The following is a 22212-nucleotide window of genomic DNA, read 5'->3' as shown; positions in this document are numbered from 1 at the left end:
TGATTTGTTAAAAAAGGTTCTAATATCTTTTCGGTCAAACACATACTATACAAAAGAGAATTAAACTGAATGCAAGTTCGTTTGTATGGATAGCAACGATTACAATAAAGTCAACGTGGTGCTAAGGGAATGAAACACTAGTACATAGATTTGAATATTTACTGAAACTTCAACTACTATACTCCCTAATATATGCTTTAAAAGAAAAAATAAACCTTAGCGAATGGTAACATAAATGAGTTAGGAAAGATATAATCTGCATCGAAATGGACCTAAACTTATTGTATAAAGGACTCCAAGCAACTTGTTCTGCTTCACCTCAAGGCGGAGTTGTGAAGGCTAGCTGGTTCGATGTGCAATACTTGGAGGGGCCACGTCTTGTCTTTAGCTTCATTGAGCGCGCGCTAAGTGCAGGGCATGGGCCAGGGGGCGCCAGGGGGCGCGTTACGGGGCAAGTACTCGTTGGCTCTAGTTGCATGCTGGTGTTGTGCAAAAGCAGACCTAAGATTTGAAAATGGCAGAACACCACTTTCGGATAAAAAATTGAAAAAATGCTAGAACAAAAATTGAACTAAAAGTCATGTGTCCTCTTTGACTAATGCAATTGTCTAAACTTGAGTCATAGGGTGTCAATCAAAATATATATTTATTATTAAGACATAAACACATACTCCTATATAATTTTTTCGAAACATATAATTTTTTCGAAGTTACCAGCAGCCTTGCCTGCTCTTGGACGTGGGTTATCGATGGGTCAACATAAGCACAAGGGCAGTTTATCACTTGGCACGGTTAAGACTACAGGCCTGTCTATTGCACTAGACATTTTTGGCCCTTTTCCAGAAAATCATAAACCTATCCGTATCGAGTGAGAGATATATATTGGAAACAACCCGCCAAAAACAACAAATATCTTCTCAATTCATAACAACAAACACTTAAAAGTAGATAGAAGCTCTCCACTAGCTTTGATTCTGTATTCAATCAAATCCCTACCATGTCGTGAACTCTCTTTGAACCCAAGAAAATCTTAAGGGAATGACATCAACGGCACTGCTGAGTATTCCTCCGCCACAATTAAAATCCGCAACAAAATCAAAGGTACAACGAAAAACCTCTGTTTATTGCTCTCTAGATTGCTCAACTTCTGCTACTACTACTTCTACTGTTAATGACCAAGATACCCCCAAGAAATTCACCTATAGTAGAGCTTCTCCATCTGCTAGATGGCCCCACCTTAAATTCACTGACACCCATCAAAATTCACAGCCCTCCCAGTTATCTGTACCCGTTACCTCCATTAAAGATGTTGAATTTGATACTGAAAGTGATGTAAAAGAGGAGTCTTTGAACTCAAATGATGAAAACCAAGAGGTATTGGGTAGGCCCAGTAGGACTAAGGCTAAGAAAATGACTAAAGTTGCACTTAAAAGGGCTAAAGATTGGCGTAAAAGGGTGCAATTTTTAACTGATAAGATATTGGAGCTAAAATCTGAGGAGTTTGTAGCTGATGTGCTTGATGAAAAGATGGTGCAAATGACCCCTACTGATTTTTGCTTTGTGGTCAAATGGGTTGGTCAATCTAGTTGGCAAAGGGCATTAGAGGTTTACGAATGGCTTAATCTTCGACATTGGTATTCTCCGAATGCTCGAATGCTTGCAACTATACTTGCTGTGTTGGGCAAGGCCAACCAGGAAGCGTTGGCCGTGGAGATATTTATGAGGGCAGAACAAAATGTTGGGAACACAGTTCAAGTGTATAATGCAATGATGGGTGTTTATGCGCGAAATGGGCGGTTTTCCCGGGTTCAGGAGTTACTTGATTTAATGCATGAGCGGGGATTTGAGCCTGATCTTGTGAGTTTTAATACTTTGATTAATGCACGTCTGAAATCAGGTCCTATGACACCAAACTTGGCAATTGAACTTCTTAATGAAGTAAGGAGTTCGGGGATTCAACCTGACATAATAACTTATAACACTCTGATTAGTGCTTGCTCGCGCGAATTAAATGTTGAGGAAGCTGTAAAAGTTTTTAATGATATGGAACGTCATAGATGCCAACCTGATTTGTGGACGTATAATGCTATGATTTCAGTTTTTGGGAGATGTGGAATGGATGGTGAGGCTGCAAAGCTGTTCAATGAACTGGAGGCGAATGGCTTTTATCCCGATGCAGTGACATATAATTCACTGCTCCATGCATTTGCAAAGCAAGGGAATATCGAGAAGGTTAAAGAAATATGTGAAGAGATGGTGAACATGGGATTTGGAGAGGATGAAATGACGTATAATACTATCATTGACATGCACGGGAAACATGGTCGGCATGACCTTGCATTGCAAGTCTATAGGGACATGATATCTTCTGGTCGAAGTCCCGATGTAGTTACATATACTATTCTTATTGACTCACTAGGGAAAGCCAGTAAAATGGCAGAGGCTTCAAAAGTGATGTCTGAGATGCTAAATGCAGGGGTAAAGCCGACGGTGAGAACTTACAGTGCCTTGATTTGTGGTTATGCAAAAGTAGGGAAGCGGGTTGAAGCAGAAGAGGTGTTCGACTGCATGGTACGTTCTGGAATTAGGCCAGATCACTTGGCATACACAGTGGTGTTGGACATGAATCTGAGGTCTGGTGTGACCAAGAAAGCAATGCTGTTGTATCATGAAATGGTGCGCAATGGATTTGCTCCTGATCTTGATCTATATGAATTTATGCTCCGAGCTCTTGGAAGAGGAAATGAAGAAGAAAATATCCAGATTGTGATTAAGGACTTGAAAGAATTGGGTAACTTGAGTCCAGAATCCATTTCATCTCTACTTATTAAGGGTGAATGCTATGATTTTGCAGCCAAAATGTTGAGATTAGCTGTTGAAGAGGGTTCTAACTTTAATTATGATGACCTGCTGGCTATTTTGGGTTCCTACAGTTCATCGGGGAAGATCTTAGAAGCTATTGAGTTGCTAAATTTTGTGAAGGAGCATGATTCCAGGTCCAAGAAGCTTATAACTGATGCCTCGATTATTATTAACTGCAAAGCTCAAAATTTGGATGCTGCTTTGAATGAGTACCACGAAACAAGTAAAAGTGATTCATATAATTTCAGTTTTGCCGTCTATGAGTCCCTCATCAGGTGTTGTGAGGAGGCTGAACAGTTTGCTGAAGCTTCTCAAATATTTTCTGATATGAGGGCCGGGGGTGTGGAACCTTCTCGGGATATTTGCAGAATAATGGCTGTCATTTATTGCAAGATGGGTTTTCCAGAAACAGCTCATTATTTGATTGACCAGTTGGAAGGAAATGGAATGCCCCCTGGGGACAACTCAATTCATGTAAGTCTTATTGAGGCGTATGGTAAGCTGAAAGTAGTTCAAAAGGCAGAGAGTGTTGTCGCAACTTTAGAAGAACGGTATGGTGTTGTGGAGAGGACGGCTTGGAATGCATTAATACAAGCTTATGCTTTAAGTGGGTTTTATGAGAAAGCTAGAGCTGTTTTCAATACCATGATGAGAAATGGTCCATCTCCTACAGTGGATACCATCAACAATCTCATACAAGCGTTAATTGTTGATGGTAGATTAAACGAGCTGTATGTTCTGATTCAGGAACTACAAGATATGGGTTTCAAGATTAGTAAGAGTTCCATTCTTTTGATGCTTGAGGCATTTGCACAAGCTGGTGACATATTTGAAGTGAAGAAAATTTACAACGGAATGAAAGAAGCTGGATATTTACCTACCATGCATCTTTATAGACTTATAATCGGGTTACTATGCAGGACTAAACAAGTGAGAGATGCTGAAGCGATGCTTTCTGAGATGGAGGTAGCTGGATTCAAGCCAGATCTTTCAATATGGAATTCAATGCTCAAGTTATATACTAGAATTGAAGATTTCAAGAAGACAGTGCACGTATACCAGAGAATTCAAGAAGCTGGACTCAAACCAGATGTGGATACTTACAATACTTTGATAATAATGTACTGTCGAGATCGTAGGCCAAATGAAGCTCTTGTGTTATTTCATGAGATGAAAAGGCTGGGTCTGTCTCCTGAGAGAGACACTTATAAAAGCCTGATTGCTGCATTTTGCAAGGAGCTGATGCTGGAACAAGCTGAGGAACTCTTCGAAAGCCTGAGGTCAGAAGGACATAACCTTGATCGTTCTTTTTATCACTTAATGATGAAAATGTACAGAAGCTCTGGGAATCACTCACAGGCTGAAAAGCTAATAGACAAGATGAAAGAATCAGGGGTGGAACCATCTGATGCTACGATGCATTTGCTGATGACTTCTTATGGTACTTCAGGCCATCCAATTGAAGCTGAGAAAGTGCTGAATAGTCTAAAGTCAAATGGTGTAAATCTCAGTACTCTGCAATATGGTTCTGTTATTGATGCTTATCTCAAGAGCAGAGATTACAATACTGGGCTTTTGAAGCTTAAGGAGATGATTGGGGAAGGTCTCGAACCAGATCACAGGATATGGACTTGTTTTATCCGGGCTGCTAGTTTATGCGAATATGTGACTGAAGCCAAAACTCTTTTAACTGCTGTCGCCGATGCTGGTTTTAGTCTTCCTATCAGGCACTATTTGAACTTTAATTTTCTTTTCCCTTTTCAGGAAATTTCTATTTTGTGGGTGTCTTTTCAGGGATGGCGTTGCTACATTATTCCATTTTCTCACTTCAACTAACTGCATGTCTCATATGTGCAGGCTTCTAACAGAGAAGTCAGAGTCTCTGGTGTTGGATGTAGACCTCTACCTTGAGAAAATTGAAGCGGTAGAAGATAAAGCGGCATTAAATTTTGTAAATGCTTTGGAAGACCTGTTATGGGCTTTTGAACTCCGGGCCACAGCCTCATGGATTTTTCAGCTGGCTATTAAAAGGAACATTTACCATACTGATGTTTTCAGGTACATTCACTTTGCTTGCGAAATAATAGGGAAACATGTACTTGTAATCATGGTGTATTTGATGTTAGCTTAACTGTTCCACTTTTTAAAACTTACTTGGTATCTGAAACCTCTTAACTTTTTTTATTTTTATTTTTTTAATATTTTTTATTGGAATAAAGAGATCTTCCAGATGAAATTTGCAGCTTTTACTCAAAGCATCTGATATTGTTTGTTGATTATTTAATTCATGATTGTTTCTTTGAAAGATTAAATGCTAGTTTCTGCCCTTTTTCTGAAATCATTTAGGAGTTCACTGTTTCAGATAATAGTGATGCAGCTGGTTAAAGCATGGCTGGGGTTATATGTCAGACTATGAGTATATCATAATTCAACAACAGTAGGACCAAAGATGTCTTCTTCAGCTTACATGAAAACATTTTTGGTTTTCTCAACAAAAAAAAAGATCTTCTCTAAAATGAAAACATTTTTGGACGTACTCATAATTTTAGGTCATAATTCATAAAGCAGGTTCAGCCTTACTCTTGTAAATTGCATTATCTGTTGCTAGCTCCAACTATACAGTCTGATTTGCTTGATAGGGGAAGTATAGCTTAGCAAATCCTTCTTTCACCCAAAGTGTTTGGGTGAGTGTGCAGATTGTCTTTAAATGGTAGTTTCCTTAGAATTCTCTTATGGAAGGCCTTGGAGAGAAAATAGTTTTTGTATTATCTCTCTTTGGAGTCAAGATTGAAACATGCATTTCATGTCAATCTTTTAGTTGAGTTTTCTTAATTTTGCATTTTTATCTAATTGTCTATTGAGTTTTGATGATCATCTTATTCTGCAGGGTGGCTGACAAGGATTGGGGGGCCGACTTCAGGAAGCTGTCTGCGGGTGCTGCTCTTGTTGGTCTGACATTATGGCTTGACCATATGCAGGCATGTTTTTTCTTTAAAAACTTATGTTCCATAACAATATCCCAAAGGAAGAAACCAATTTTTAAGCTCTTTAAATCTTCGTACTTTTTATATAACGATTCTGTTTCAGTTAGGAGATTTGTGAACTAGCTCCTCTCTACTGATTTTTGTTGACGAGTTCCAAAGCAAATTGTTTTGTTGCAGCATTCATAAAACTTGGGTTTTGCTTCTTGATATCCTTTTGACGACTTTGCCGTTGTTGTCAAAGTTTCCTAAAGGTAGCCCAATGTGAACAGAGCTGCTTGACATAATCCTACTGTTACTGCAGGATGCATCCTTGGAGGGCTTTCCTGAATCTCCAAAATCTGTCATACTGATTACCGGTAAATCTGAATACAACAAAGTCTCTTTAAATAGTACAGTGAAGGCATACCTTTGGGAGATGGGTTCTCCATTTCTACCTTGTAAAACTCGGACTGGAATACTTGTTGCAAAAGCTCATTCCTTAAGAATGTGGTTGAAGGATTCCCCATTTTGTTTAGATCTTGAGTTGAAAGATAGACCTAGCCTTCCAGAGATGAACTCTATGCAGCTTATTGAAGGATGTTTTATTAGACGTGGTCTTGTTCCTGCTTTCGAGGACATAAATGAAAGGCTTGGGTCAGTAAGCCCTAGGAAGTTTGCGAGGCTTGCTTTGCTGTCAGATGAGAAGAGGGAGAAAGTGATTCAGGCTGACATTGAGGGAAGAAGGGAGAAGTTAGCCAAGTTGAAGAACACGGCAGTCACAATGAGGAAAAATACTAAAAGCTTTAGGATGAAAAAGTTTGTCAGGGTGCCCGGTCCTGCAAAATCCAATGGTTTTGCCTGAGATGTTGGTGCTCTTGTCTTGTGGGGTGATCAGAAGTTCCATAAATATTGCATGATAAGTTCCGGAATATGGTCTGAGATGCATTCTTTTCTTAGGATGAACGATATAAAGAGCTGACTGAGGAAGGAGCGTGGGAGGTGTCAGCGTCATGGCATATCCAAGTTTAATCAAGCGGAGATAACAGAATTTCAAACAATTCTAGAGCTGCAAGGAAAACTCAATTATCAAATCTAACAGAAATCATATACTAGCAGTTTTCCATTTCAGACATTTCCAGTTGCTGTTTTGATTAAACAATGCCTGGAACTACTCCAGTAAGTTCCTGCTCAACTCTCTCTCCTCCTCCAACCCCCAACCCTCCAAATATAATCGCAGTAATCCTCTTCAGCATAGACTTTTGTTTCATAATTGTATATTGCATGCACTCCAGTGGCTCCTAGAATTTGAAGGTTATGGATTCTAAACTTGCCATTAAACTCATAGCTCGTCTTAATTACTGGGCTCGCAATTAAATGAATTTCCTAATTCAAATACAGGGTCTAAGCAAAAGCTACTGGGTTTTTCCGAACTCGTAGCTAATGCTCTAGCTCTGCCTGTGCATGCACTCTAACTTTGCTTCCCAATGTCTTTTGCAAAATTGTGATTCACACAACTTATACCTAGTTATCTGTGCAGTTATTTTCATTATGAGGTTCAAGACGCGTTTTGGCCCCTAGCACTGGTTGACAACCTGATTTATCATGGTCATGTGATTCTTCTCTGTGTTAAGCTCAAATGGGAGGAACTAAAGAAAGCCGAGTGCATGAGCTTGAATCTGTGTTTGCTTGTAACTTGTAAGTTACTACCTGTCTGCAGCGCTGGTGTTGTCCGTGCAGCAACCTGATCATGCTCTACACGCAATAGTGGAAATGTGAAATCTTCGTGTTATCTTACTGCAGGTTAGCCTGGAGATAGAAAGTATAAGTAAATGCTAGGCACAGGGAAAAAAGCGCTATATGTGCCTTCGAAACCACAGTTTATGAATCGGTAGCCTTCTGTCTTTCGAGAGTTTTAACTAGTTTTGAGCCAAGTTTTATATATTGCTCGTTCGGAAAACAGTCCCCTTTTATGTGCTAAAAGATAAAATCAAAACTTGAAGGGAAATGTTTATTGATCTTTCTAAATTCTTACTTTATTTTATTCTGTTTGCTATTTCGTTTCAAGGAGATGTCCTCATCTTATTGCATTCATCTTAAGGACAAATTCCATTTTCTTTTTCCCTCTCCATTTGCATCAGCTTATGTAACAAGAAGAAAACTGGATTCGTAATGCAATGGTGTGAATAATAGAATATCTCCCCATTTTGTGTAAATTCGGAAAACAACTACTTACGCCTAAATCCCGACCAAGTTGGGTTGCCTATATGAATCCTTACTGCCTATGTCACTCCATTTAAGCTTATTTTAGATCAATATTACACAAAACGAAAAATAAAAATTATAGTACAAGGAGTTAACTATAATTTTTACTGGCATATAAAATTCGGACAAAAATAGAACTCTTAGAAAGTATAAGAGTTAGAGCACACTTATTAACATTGCTAAAACATATTCTCGATAATTGATATTGCCTACATACGTCCTTCGGGCAAAAAAAGAACTCTTAGAAAGTATAAGAGTTAAAGCACACCTAGTAGCATTGCTAAAACATATTCTCAATAATTGATATTGCCTATATACATCTGTTCTTCCATTGTACCCTATTTTACGAGTCTGCATAGATTTAAAGAGATTGTAAGTCTTTTGATGCAATTTTTTCATCGTGATTTTAGGTTTATCTTATCTCTTATTAACACCTTCACTTATCATGATTTTACATCTATAAACCGGTGCATTTGGAGATTGATACAACGTATGACAGAACCATCTCAAACGACTTCTCATTTAATTTTAGATGTATGCTTCTTGCACTTTCAGTCAAGTGCGATCATTTTTAATCTTGGTGGAAGCATCCATCTTAGCATCCCAATTCTGCAACATTCATTTTGTGAATGTGTTAGACCTTATCAACCTAAAATCACTTCATTTGACATTAGTTATCTTATAACTACTCTGCAGAATTTAATTTTCACTTTGATATGCATCCTTTCTATCATATAACACTCACCAGCACTCCTCCATTTCAAGCATCATATCCTAAATATTTAAATTGTTTGCTTTTAGGCATCCCAATCCTATCTAATCTCACTTTAGTATCGCTCTTCTGGCTAAACTTGTAATATATGTCCAATCTTTATTCTGGCTATCATAAAACTGTTTGACCAAAAAAGTGTGGGACATTTTTTGTTAAACTAATTAAATAAGAAGATAGAGGGTAAATCCTAGTTAAGGATAATTAATTCTAGATTTGAGATGAATAATATAAATAAAAAAAACATAGCTGAGTATAAATGCTGGTAGTGAGTATGACCAGATTTAATAGCATAAAAAAGGTGCATTAAGTAACATTAAATGGCAATAAAGTGCAAATAAAAGAAAAGATTCACCCAATCTTGAGTGAGGCGGATCCTCTTTCATTTGATAAAGATGAATGATAGACATTACAAGAACCTTAGGATCCTTTTTGGATCTGATGGAAGGTATGGGATCACAGATCCTCTAATCTCTTTAAAGAGATGTGTTTATCTATTTTCTAGTGAGAGAGTCTGCCCCCTCTTGAGAAGTCCTCCATTCCTATTTATAAGGGATATCCTTAGAAAATCCTAAAGAAGTACAATTAGAGGGAATATCCAGTAGAATATTCCCTTTGAAGATTCCAAAGCAAACTAGCTGTTACATCTATCCGCACTGCTCGACTTCGGCCTTATAGATCACTGCTCGACCTCGACCTTATTGATCACTACTCGACCTCGGCCTTATAGATTACTTCTCGACCTCGGCCATATAGATCACTGCTCGGCCTCGACCTTATTGGTCACTTCTCGACCTCGGCCTTACGGATCACTGCTTAACCTCGGCCTTATAGATCACTACTCGACCTTGGCCTTATTGATCAGTACTCGACCTCGGCCAATTGTCTCCGCATCTCGAATTTCTCTGATATGATTTTGACCCATATAGTTAGTTCCTTCGCTTATCGAGGTCGTCTTTTGGTCGAGCTCGGTGAGCGGACTTCATCAACTGTAGTTCGAGAAATTCGGATGGGGAGGTCGAATGTTAATTCGAGCGAATTGAATGTGATTCGAGTGAAGAGGCCAAATGTCAGTTCGAGCGAGGAGGCCGAACGTAATTCGGGCGAGGAAGCCGAACATAATTCGGGCGAGGAGGCCAAATGTCAATTCGGTCGAGAAGGTCGAATGCTGATTCGGGCGAGGTGGCCGAATGTTGATTCGGGCGAGGAGGCCGAATGTCAATTTGGGAGAGGAGGACTAATCAAATTCGGGCGAGGAGGCCGAACGCTAATTCGGGCGAGGAGACCAAATGCTAATTCGGGAGAGGAGGCCGAATGTTAATTCGGGCGACGAAGCCTAATGTTACTTCGAGCGAGGAGGCCTATGGTAATTCGAGCGAGGTCGAATGTCAATTCGGGCAAAGAGGCCGAATATTGATTCGAGCGAGGAGGTCGAATGTCAATTCGGGCTAAGGGGCTGACTGTTAATTCGGGCGAAGAGGCTGAATGTTAATTCGGGTGAGGAGGCCGAATAATAATTTGGGCGAGGAGGCCAAATGTCGATTCGTGCGACGAGGCCGGATGTCGAGTCGGGCGAGGAGGCTGAATGTCAATCCGGGCAAAGGGGCCGAATGTTAATTCAGGCGAAGAGGCCGAATGTTAATTCGGGCGAGAAGGCCGAATAATAATTTGGGCGAGGAGGCCTGGATTAACATTCAGGCTAAGAGGCCGAATGTCAAATCGGGCAAGGAGGCCGATGTCAATTCAGGCGAAGAGGCCGAATGTTAATTCGGGCGAGGCCGAATGTCAACCCGAGCGAAGGGGCCGAATGTTAATTCGGGCGAGGAGGCTGAGTGTTGATTCGGGCGTGGAGGCCGAATGTGAATTCGGGCGTGGAGGCAGAATGTGAATTCGGGCGAGGAGGCCGAAAGTTGATTCTAGCGTAGAGATCGAATGTGAATTCGAGCGTGGAGACTAAATGTGAATTCGAGCGAGGTGGCCGAATGTTGATTCGGGTGAGGAGGCTGAATGGTGATTGGGGCGAGGAGGCCGAATGTAACTTGTGTAATTGATGCAGCGTTGCTTTGAGGAAAATGCGGGTGAGCTTCATGCACTTATGCTTTGCTTACGCATATCGAAGGGATTTACATGTTTTCCGGGCTGGCAATCCAGTCCCAGTCTATATGGTCTCTTGGCGTCTTGGGATGTTTTTCATATGATGGGGATCGTTCCCTGTTCGCGCATCTGGGAGAATGCCCCTACTTCTATCCCACTTAGAAAAATAGTCAGTTAAACCAAATAAAATCATTCGTTACCTCGATTTGGTCGATCGGCGAGTGGGGAGGAATTTTACATTGAGCTATACAAGTATGCCCCTCACAAGGAAAGAAAGGAGCAATCATTCAGCTAACTGCTATTTCAGCTAGAAAACCATCAATGTGCTAGAAGAACTTGAGTTTCCCCTTGGCCATTGATGCTTTTCCATTCTTCACATAGCATGCTGCTTTTTGAGTCCCTTTTAAACCAAATATGAGTCACTGGCACCTAAAGTGACTGCAAAGTAGAGATAGATGGTGCAAAGAAGAGCTAGGAGGGCAAGTGCAATTAGCAAGAAGCGGTGACGCTGAAATAAAGTCGAACAACTCCCAAATTCATCACCTCGTGAATGTAGTCTTTTTAATGATGATGAAGTTGAAAATGATGTCTGCGTCTGTAACCTCCTATGAGGTGAAGGTATATTAACTTCAAGAATTATAGCTTATATACTGAATCTTTTGCAACCAGATACAATTCTTGCATAATGAAAGCGAAAGAGAAAAAGGATATCCTTCAACCAATCGGAGCAAATGGGGTTGAAGAAATTTCCCTTTCGTAGCAAAATCAATTACTAGTCATGTTTGTTTTAGGGAATTTTAGATAATTGTGAGAGATTTGTTTAGTCTATAAGTGGGAGAGATCACTGTAATAATGATAAATCTGTACACAGTTAAATAAGAATGAGATCACTGTAATCGCTAGAATTTTTTCCTTTTCGGCTAGATCTAGATCCGGATAGATTTTGATCCTCTTTTTATGCAGCAATCCCAAACAACGACGCTACTCTATGAACTTGCTAGAATCGAATTTTAGATCTAGAAGAAACTAAAATTTTAACTAGAAAATTCCCACAGACAGTGCCAAATTGTTTGACTAAAAATGTATGGGACCTTTTTTGTTAAACTAATTAAATAAGAAGATAGAGGGTGAATCCTAGTTAAGGATAATTAATTCTAGATCCGAGATGAATAATATAAATAGAAAAACATAGTTGAGTATAAATGCTGGCAATGAGTATGGCCAGATTTAATAGCATAAAAAAGATGCATTAAGTTACATTGACCATATTTAATATCATAAAAAGGTGCATTAAGTAACATTAAATGGCAATAAAATGCAAATAAAGGGAAAGATTCGCCCAATCTTGAGTGAGGCGGATCCTCTTTCATTTGATAACGATGAATGATAGACAAATACAAGAACCTTAGGACCCTTTTTGGATCTGATGGAAGGTATGAGATCACAAATCCTCTAGTCTCTGTAGAGAGATGTGTTTATCTATTTTCTAGAGAGAGAGTCCCCCCCTCCCCTCCACCCTTGAGAAGTCCGCCCTTTCTATTTATAAGGGATATCCTTAGAAAATCCTAAAGAAGTACAATTAGAGGGGATATCCAGTAGAATATTCCCTCTGAGGATTCCAAAGCAAACTAATTGTTCCATCTATCTGCACTACTCAACCTCGACCTTATACATCACTGCTCGACCTCGACCTTATTGATCACTGCCCGACCTCGGCCTTATTGATCACTGCCCGACCTCGGCCTTACAGATCACTGCTCGACCTCGGCCTTATTGATCACTGTCTGACCTCAGTCAATTATCTCCGCATGTGGAATTTTTCTGATCTCATTTTGACCCATACAAAAACTATTAAGATCTAAAGTGCTCTCCACTTCAATCTTTTAGTTACCTCCCTCGTTGGTTTAATCAAATAGCCAACAAATAGTATATAGCATGGGATCTTATAAATTACTACATCAATAACTAGAGTAAATAAGTACGGGATTGATATCGATTCTGGTGTAAACCCACACTGAGAAACTCCTAATTAGTTGTTCTCAGAAAAATAATGGCTCATTTACCTTTCTATGATATCTATATATTAAATAGAGGAATTTTCAAAAACTATTATTGTTTGGTGGCTATTAACTTTCTATAGCTATTATTCAGTTGTTACGCGGTTGTATCAGAAATCGCCTAAAAACAGAGGAGTCCAGTTGTGCGCGACTGTATTCGTTGTATTCGCGCTACTGTATTCATGAATACAGTAGCGGAAATCGTATAAGAAATAGGGGAATTCAACTGTTTAATAACGGAAAGAGGATCAATTAGCGTGTATCACTCCTAATTTGACTCAACAAAAATCAATTCTAAAAATATTTCGTTGCTACTGTGTTGTATTCCATGTATTCGCGCGACTGTATTTATAAATACATTGAGGTAAAAAACAGGGGTTGCAGATGTTTAATTCTGTGTTGTATTCCATGTATTCGCGCGACTGTATTTATAAATATATTGAGGTAAAAAAAATAGGGATTACAGATGTTTAATTATGTATTTCATGTATTCGCGCGAATGTATTTATAAATATAGTGAGGTAATCCGCCTAAAAAATAATGATTATGGGTGTTTTATAGCAGAAAGCACAATATTGAATTGTAATCAATTTTACTATATTGAATTCAGTTGTATTCAAACAACAACAAAATCAAGAAAATAGGCTGTATACTGTTCTATTCAATTCGACTATATACATTGTATTCAATTCACATATATTCACTATTATACATTGTATTCAATTCACCGTATTCAATTCGACTGTATTCAAACAACAAAAATCACAAAAACACAGTGATATTCGATTGTATTAAAAAATACAAACCTTCGGAATACATAAATATAGGCGAAAAATAATGTATTTATACAAAAATACAATATATTTGAGTGAATTTACACAAAATACAATGTATTTGTATCATTGTATGTGACTAAATAGCAAAGAAGAGAAGAAAGTTCGCCAGAGATGGCGTTTTTCGGCCAAGCAAAATACTGTATACACTGTATTAAAACTAAAAGTGGAGACGAATAAAAATCCAGCCCTCAAATCTTCTCCGACGTAGAAAATGTTGCAGTATCTGTCGTTCATGTTACAGAACCCATACTCTACTCGGATGCATCCAGCCCTTAAAATAATTTTGGTTTATAATAAATAGGATGCATACTTTTGCTATATGATGTAAAATTTCCTATTAAATAATATGAATTCTGTTATAAAACAAAGACAAGTATAGAGAGAAACTGATATATTATTCGAATTCAAATTGATGTACATAATAAACTGAAATCTCTTCTATTTATAGAAGAAAGAAAGTTGCTCTGTAAGCTGCTACTACAAGCTGCTGTGTAAGCTGCTACTACAAGCTGCAGTGTAAGCTACTATAAGTTGTTGTGTAAGCTGCTACTACAAGCTGCTGTGTAAGCTGCTGTGTAAGCTGCTGTTGTACCAGATATTGATAATCTTCTACTGAGAGCAATATTTATCCATAACGGAGTACTGAATGGATAAGCTTATTATACCCGGTATGGATAATCTTCTACAGGGGGTAATGTTTATCCATAACTGGGTACTGAAAAGATAAGCTCATTATACCCGATATGGATAAACTTCTACTGGGGGTAATGTTTATCCATAACCGGGTACCGAAGTGATAAGCTTCTTCAGGAAGCTTATTTCCAATATAGTACTAAATAGATAAACATATTTACGGTGGAGTCCCATATGGATAAGCTTCTTCAGGAAGCTTATTTACAACGGAGTACTAAATGAACATCCATAATATAATATATTTATAACACTCCCCCTTGGATGTTCATTAAAAGATAATGTGCCTCATTAAAACCTTACTAGGAAAAACCACGTGGGAAAAAAATCCCAGCGAAGGAAAAAGAGTACACATATTTAGTAAGACGCATTGCTAGGTGCCTCATTAAAAACCTTATAAGGAAAACCCCATGGGAAAAACCTTAGTAAGGGAAAAAGAGTGCATCGCGTATTTTACTCCCCTGATGAAAACCTTGTTTCAAATATTTGAGTCTCCGCATTCCAATCTTGTATACCATCTTCTCAAAAGTTGAAGTTGGCAAAGATTTAGTGAATAAATCTGCTGGATTATTACTTGAACAGATTTGTTGCACATCAATGTCACCACTTTTCTGAAGATCGTGTGTGTAGAACAATTTTGATGAAATGTGCTTCGTTCTATCTCCTTTTATAAATCCTCCTTTAATAGCGCTATGCATAAAGCATTGTTGTAAGCACGTGATTTTTTCCCTATATGAGAATTACTCCCAAAAAATTCAAAAATAAAATGATTTTTCTTTGGTGTGCAATTTTGTGATATTTTGTGATATTTGGAAGAATTATTTGTATTTGTCTGTGCGTGTTTATTCGCTAAATTAATAAAAAATACAAAAATAAGTCGCATTTTGCATGTATGATTTAATTCTACAATTGTTAGTAATTAAAATTGTTTTACAAAAATTAAAAATTACAAAAATAGGCATCGTTTGCATTTTTAGCATTTAATGTCCAAATATACAATTTTATGCTTAATTAATACTTAATTGTGCGTTAATTGTTATTGGGAGTTAATTTGTGCCTTTATAACTTAATTTAGTTCTTAATAATAGTTTAAGTATTTTTATAATTTAGTTTTAGAAAAATAAAAGAAGAAAAGAGAGCGAAAATATAAAGAAAGTCGGAATTGGGCCTCTTCTTCAATTTCAAGCTATAGGCCCAAAAAATGGCCCAATCTTCCCTACGACCCAGTCCATTTCGAACTGGGTCGACCCAGTCCATTAACCCAACACCCCTTCTTCATTTTTGTCCAACACAAAACAAAACCAAAAAAATAAAAAAATAAAAATAAAAAGTGAATTATCACTATTAATAGTTTTATTTTTTGTTTTTTTTATATATATAAAAAAAAATCCGAAAATATTTTATTTTATTTATTATTTTTATTTTAAAATATATATATATATATATATATATATATAGTAATTTCGGAAATGATTTTAAAAAAATAAAAAATAAAAAAATAAAAAAAAGTAAAAGAATGTAGAAAATTTAAAAAAAAAAAAGTAAAAAGTTTTAAAAAATTTAAAAGTAAAAGAAGGTTGGAATTAAAAAATAAATATAAAGATATCTGAAAATTTAAAAAATTTAAAGTAATTGAAAGTAGCATTTTTAAAAGAAAAAGAAAAGATAGTGGTTTATTTTTTAAAGAAAAGTTAAATAAAGTGAGATTCTCTTTTAAAAAAAATAGATTCTCTTTTAAAAAAAAATAAAAAGTGGGATTTTAAATAAGATAAAGTAATTAAAGTTGGAATTTTAAAAATAAAAGTAAATAAAGGTGGGATTTCTTTTTCTAAAAAAATAAAAGCAATTTGTAAGTGGGATTTCTTTTAATTAAAAAATAATAAAATAATAAAAAACAAATCTGAAAATTTCGAAAATTTTGCTATAAATAGAAGAGAAAATTTAGGAAGAAGGGTGGAAAAAAAGAGAGGAAAAACTAGATAGAGAGAAGAAAAAAAGAGGGGGCGGAGTGAGAAGTATACACCCGATATACATTCTGGATACACTGAATATACAGGGGCAGAATTCATTTTGGAGAGTTTTGAAGTTGAAAAAGAATAGTTACTGCTTCATTGCCTCGCTTAAGATCTGAAATAGTCAGAACCTTCCTACCTTTTACTTCTTCACTATACTTGGAGTCGTTTATAGTCTCCTGGGTTTTCTGCTATTCCTACTGTACTGGTTTGCGATGTTGCTGAATCTGCTGTTGCTGTGTTATTACTGCTGCTGACTTCTCCTTCTTTTGTTCTTGTACTGCTGTTTCCAGGTACACATTTGTACAATCTCGGCTTGAAGCAAAAAATGAAATATTAATCAGGCTTTGTTCCTGTTGAATTCCTCCTGTTTAGATTTGTGGTTGAATATAATTTTTCTTTCTTCGTATAAAGATGTAGTTGAATGATTAATGAATAATGAGGTTGCATATGTATACTTTCTTCATCTAATAATGTTAGTTTAAATTACGGAGAATAATTAATCTGCTTTGATATTATGGTCAATCTCATGTTCAAGTATTATTGAATAACAGAATATAAAATGAAAGCAGTTTTTCTTTGTACAAACTCGATCGCAATTTTCCATTCGCATTAGCCGTAAACTAATAACTAATAAGTTATGTTTTTCAGCATGTAAATAATTAAGAGATTTTCTTTTATTTTAGAGACGAACTTAATAGAAAATATAGTCATTGTAGGTTTATCCTTTAAAAATAAAAATGAGACGAGCCTCGCCAAATAAAACGTATAGATTGCGGGGCCCTCACAAAATGTATGGTTTAATTAGAATTCGGAAGGACCGTTTAGCGAATTTCACGGTCTTCCCCAAAATAATAACGCGATAGTCTCTTTAGGCGCGTGTTTAATATTTTACTTTCTTAAGCCTGGGTGTGCATTTCATGCGACCCGAATCCAAATCCCAAAACATCAAATAAAACGTGTTCCGGATTGTGGGTGCATTTCATGTAACGCAGTCCAAAGACGTGTTTTAAGCGATGTTCATATTTCTTTTAAAAACAATAATAATAAAGCGGTTAAAATATAAAATTTGCACATAAGTTCATATTTGTATAAAATCAGATAATCAAGCCGAATATAATAGTTGAGCGACCGTGCTAGAACCACGGAACTCGGGAATGCCTAACACCTTCTCCCGGGTTAACAGAATTCCTTATCCGGATTTCTGGTACGCAGACTGTAATATGGAGTCATTCTTTTCCTCGATTCGGGATTAAAATTGGTGACTTGGGACACCCTAAATCTCCCAAGTGGCGACTCTGAAATAAATAAACCAATCCCGTCTCGATTGTCCTTTAATTGGAAAAACTCCCACGCACCCTCGCGGGTGCGGAAAAAGGAGGTGTGACAATTGTCTCCGTATAATATTGTGGGTCTTTTATCACATTCCAACCCACATGTTTCTCGAATGAATCACTGATCTCAATTATATGCATTCCCTGCTTGCCGGTTTGAAATCGAACTTTATGGGTATCGGATAAATAACCTGCATTACCAATATGATCTGCACCACTTTTGTTAGCATTAGCAAGATAAATAAGTGCACCATCTACACCGAGATAGAGTATTTCAGGACCAAGGAGTTCCTCGTCCTCTTCTGGAGGTCGGAACAAATACTTATTTACTTCAAGTGATCGAACAACCATTGGTGTACTTAATGGGTGCGCTTTGTCCATGTAAAAGCGTTTTAAGATCCTTTCTGTATAGGCAGATTGATGGATAAAGATCCCATCTGCTAAATATTCAATTTGCAGACCAAGACAAAGTTTTGTCTTTCCAAGATCTTTCATCTCAAATTCTTTCTTAAGATATTCAATTGCCTTTTGAAGCTCTTCTGGAGTTCCAACAAGATTTATGTCATCACCATAAACAACAAGTATAACAAATTCTGATGTCATTTTCTTTATAAAAATACATGGACAAATAACGTCATTTATGTAACCTTCTTTCAGCAAATATTCACTAAGGCGATTATACCACATGCGCCCAGATTGCTTTAAACCGTACAAAGATCTTTATAATTTGATCGAGTACATTTCTCAAGACTTTGAATTATATGCTTCGGGCATTTTCAATCCTTCAAGGATCTTCATATAGATTTAGCCAAATAAGTCAAATAGGTTGAGACTTGTATCTAAATGGTACGACATCTTCAAGTGTCTGGACTGCTAGTCCGATCCTCACAATCGTTTACAATATTGTGCACTATATTGTATTAAATATATCGTCGACGATCATTTTGTGTCAGTTCCGAAGCGACATAACTTGTGGAGATCTCATCACTTTCTTTATTTTCAGGTACCTGAACTTTTTCGGGAGTTTCATGAAATGTTATGTTGTGGGCTCTTCTAGAGCTTATTTCCTCCTCATTATGATCATTTCGATCATTAGCTCCTACTATTTTTCAAGGATTGTTACCTTTGGAACCGATTGGTCTACCACGCTTCATGCGTACAGTAAACTCTATCCTTCAGGGACTTTAATTTTAATAGGAGCATTTGCAGCTGAAATATGATATTTAATTTTGGATCAACAAATGCTTCTGGCATTCGACTTGAATTATCTTCTAAGTAAGGATCATGATAATTCGATTCATATAACATATTTTTCAACTGTTTATTCCATCCTTCAAATGTTAGAAAAACTAACATATATCCTCAATCATCTTTGGGAAACATATCTTTGTGTATTATGGTAGAGAAATTAATCACATACCACACAACAAAAGATAGTAAAAATATTTGGTTTCTGATCCTAAACCAATTGTGAAGGGAGGACTTATCATATATTGTTGATCTGATGCATACAAGTGCTGCTATATGCAATTTAGAAAATCTTAGACCAACACATGAAGCTTTGTTCTCATAAGCAATGGTTTAGACATTAATAGGAGGTATTCAATGCTAAACCAGCTTGGATATAAACCAGCATTATCAAGATGAACTTTCTTGATTTCATAATCTGAAAATTATGCTTTTAATCGAGAAAAGCAATTCCAAATGCCAAACAGCAGGTTGACAATAATTACACATGTAACCATCTCAAATATGCACCTATAAGTGGTTCACATGATAGGTGAACTGGCCCATATTCACCTTTTATATATTTCAGAATCATGGGTCTTAGTCCCAACTTTAGCTGGTATAATCATTCATTATGAGAACAAACAACACATAAGAATTCCTGAAGAATCTTCTAGTTCTTTAGTATATGCTTATCTGAATTTTCAAATAGCTCATTTAAAAATGGCAAATGAAAACTTCAAGTTTATCATGTCATGTGCTATCTCTTAGTAAACTTCTGGTTTACTATGGCATAAACTTTTGCTTTAGTAAACTTCTAGTTTACTGTGATACATGATATGGTACAAATTAAAGAATAAGGCGGGTAACTTCTCACATACATATTATTTTACCCCCTATGATTGTGGAAACATGAAGATTATCAATCTTCCAATCATTTGTAGTCTCACTATGATAGCCATTTGTATTAGTAAACTTCAGGTTTACTACAACATATGTTTTGACCATAATCATATAATATGAATGACATATTTGTATATAAGCTCTTCGAGAGACTTAATTTATTATCCACAATCTAATATTTATCTGGCACTACTGGTGTCATGTATTCTTTAGGCAAACATTTAGCTCTTCAGGAGTTATTGATACATTTTGTACTATCAAATATTGCTCAGACGCTGCTGGTGTCATGAGAGAAAATCACAATCAAATAAACAATGTAAAACAATTGTTTAAGCACACGAAAACTCTTCTTCATAATATTTTTCCACTTTAGGAGGCAATTTCAACTGTGTTACTTCTTCAGGAGCAAATTTAAAATACGAAATATTGAGTATATATTCTCTCAATTATATTAACTCTTCTGGAGGTGAATTGTAATGTATTCACATCAAGAGCGCGTTCATATTTACCCAACTTATTAGTATTGTCACATTCACTTCAGGGAATGGATTAATATTATCAAAAGTTCTCATCCTTCAGGAAATCGAACATAATTATCTGAATGCATATTAATCACATCAAATTGTGATGCCTCAACCTCTTTTAAAATATTTACTACTTCAGGAGCAAATCGAGGCGTGCATTTAATATAGAGAATATTTATGTAGCTTATCTTCAATTGTAACTATAGAAAGCCTAAATTATCACTTCTGGTGATCATAGACATATACCACTTCTGGTGGTTAACAAAATATAATTATAATGAGATGTATGAAATATAACTACTTCTGGTGGTTGTATATTTCTTGCAAACTCTGCTAGAGTTTAAGTTGATCTAATAATATTATCCATATTCTTTAAAATGACATAAATAAGATATATTATAGTAAACATCAAATCATAATTTTTCTTTATGTACAACAATTACATAACCATACTATCTATTACAAATAACAAAAATTAAAATATTTACATTTCTACAGATTCACCACCGATTACATGACTTGTTTCTCCTTCTGGGAGTGCAAAGTAATCAGCTACATCCAAATGCATGAAGTCTAAATTATCTTCAGAAATAAAATTTGCTTCAACATTTTTCTCTGTCTTCTTCAGGGAGGCTTGATAAAGCTCAACCAGGTGCTTTGGCGTACGACAAGTACGTGCCAGTGCCCTTTTCCTCCACATCTATAACATGCATTTTTTTTACATTTGGCGCTTGCACCGCTTCATGCTTTTGTTCCTTCCTTTTCCACTGCTGGTGGTGAGAAGGCTTCTTTGGTGCATTATTATTACCATGATTGGGGTTTCTTCCCCGACCACGGTCATGACCACGACTGGGGCCACGACCTCTTCCACGTTTAGCTTGGTGGAAGTTCGTCTCATTCACTTCAGGGAATGGACAAGAACCAATAGGTCGGCTTTCATGATTTTTCATTAATAGCCCATTATGTTGCTCTGCTATAAGAAGATGTGAGATAAGTTCAGAATACTTTTTAAATCTCATCTCTCGATATTGCTGCTGCAGGAGCATATTCGAGGCATGAAAAATGGTGAAAGTTTTCTCCAACATATCATGATCAGTAATATTATCACCACATAATTTTAATTGGGAAATAATTCTGAACATAGCAGAATTATACTCACTGATAGATTTAAAATCTTGTAGCCTTAGATGAGTCCAATCATAACGTGCCTGTGGAAGAACGACCATCTTCAGGTGGTCATATCTATCTTTCAAATTATTCCACAGTATGACTGGATCTTTAATAGTGAGATATTCCATTTTCAGGCCCTCATCAAGGTGATGGCGTAGGAATATCATTGCTTTGGCACGGTCTTGGTTTGATGCCTGATTTTTATCCTTGATGGTGTCTTCCAGACCCATCGCATCAAGATGAATTTCAGCATCAAGCACCCAAGACATGTAGCTTTTGCCCGATATATCCAGGGCTACAAATTCAAGTTTAGAAAGATTTGACATTATTTAGGAAAAGAAAGTTCTTACCTCAGATACTTTCAAAATATTTACTCGAGATGGTAGAGCTTCGTGCTGATAACGTGTTATAAAACAAAGACTATAAAACAAAGACAAGTATAGAGAGAAACTGATATATTATTTGAATTCAAACTGATGTACATAATAAACTGAAATCTCTTCTATTTA

At 36.7% G+C, this 22212-nt stretch overlaps 1 protein-coding gene across 1 annotated transcript; it reads left to right on the top strand.

Annotated features, from left to right (window-relative positions):
* Positions 1 to 905: 905 nt before the first annotated feature.
* LOC107760847 (pentatricopeptide repeat-containing protein At3g18110, chloroplastic) lies at positions 906 to 7850 on the top strand. Its single transcript, XM_016578955.2, has 5 exons — positions 906 to 4589; positions 4720 to 4920; positions 5750 to 5840; positions 6148 to 7001; positions 7363 to 7850. The coding sequence occupies exons 1-4, from the start codon at positions 1039 to 1041 to the stop codon at positions 6685 to 6687; spliced, it is 4383 nt and encodes a 1460-aa protein (XP_016434441.2). The 5' UTR covers positions 906 to 1038; the 3' UTR covers positions 6688 to 7001; positions 7363 to 7850.
* The last annotated feature ends 14362 nt before the right edge of the window (positions 7851 to 22212 follow it).

This window comes from Nicotiana tabacum, chromosome 6 (assembly GCF_000715075.1).
Source record: "Nicotiana tabacum cultivar K326 chromosome 6, ASM71507v2, whole genome shotgun sequence".
Lineage (NCBI taxonomy): Eukaryota > Viridiplantae > Streptophyta > Magnoliopsida > Solanales > Solanaceae > Nicotiana > Nicotiana tabacum.
This window is presented reverse-complemented; position numbering and strand designations above follow the sequence as displayed.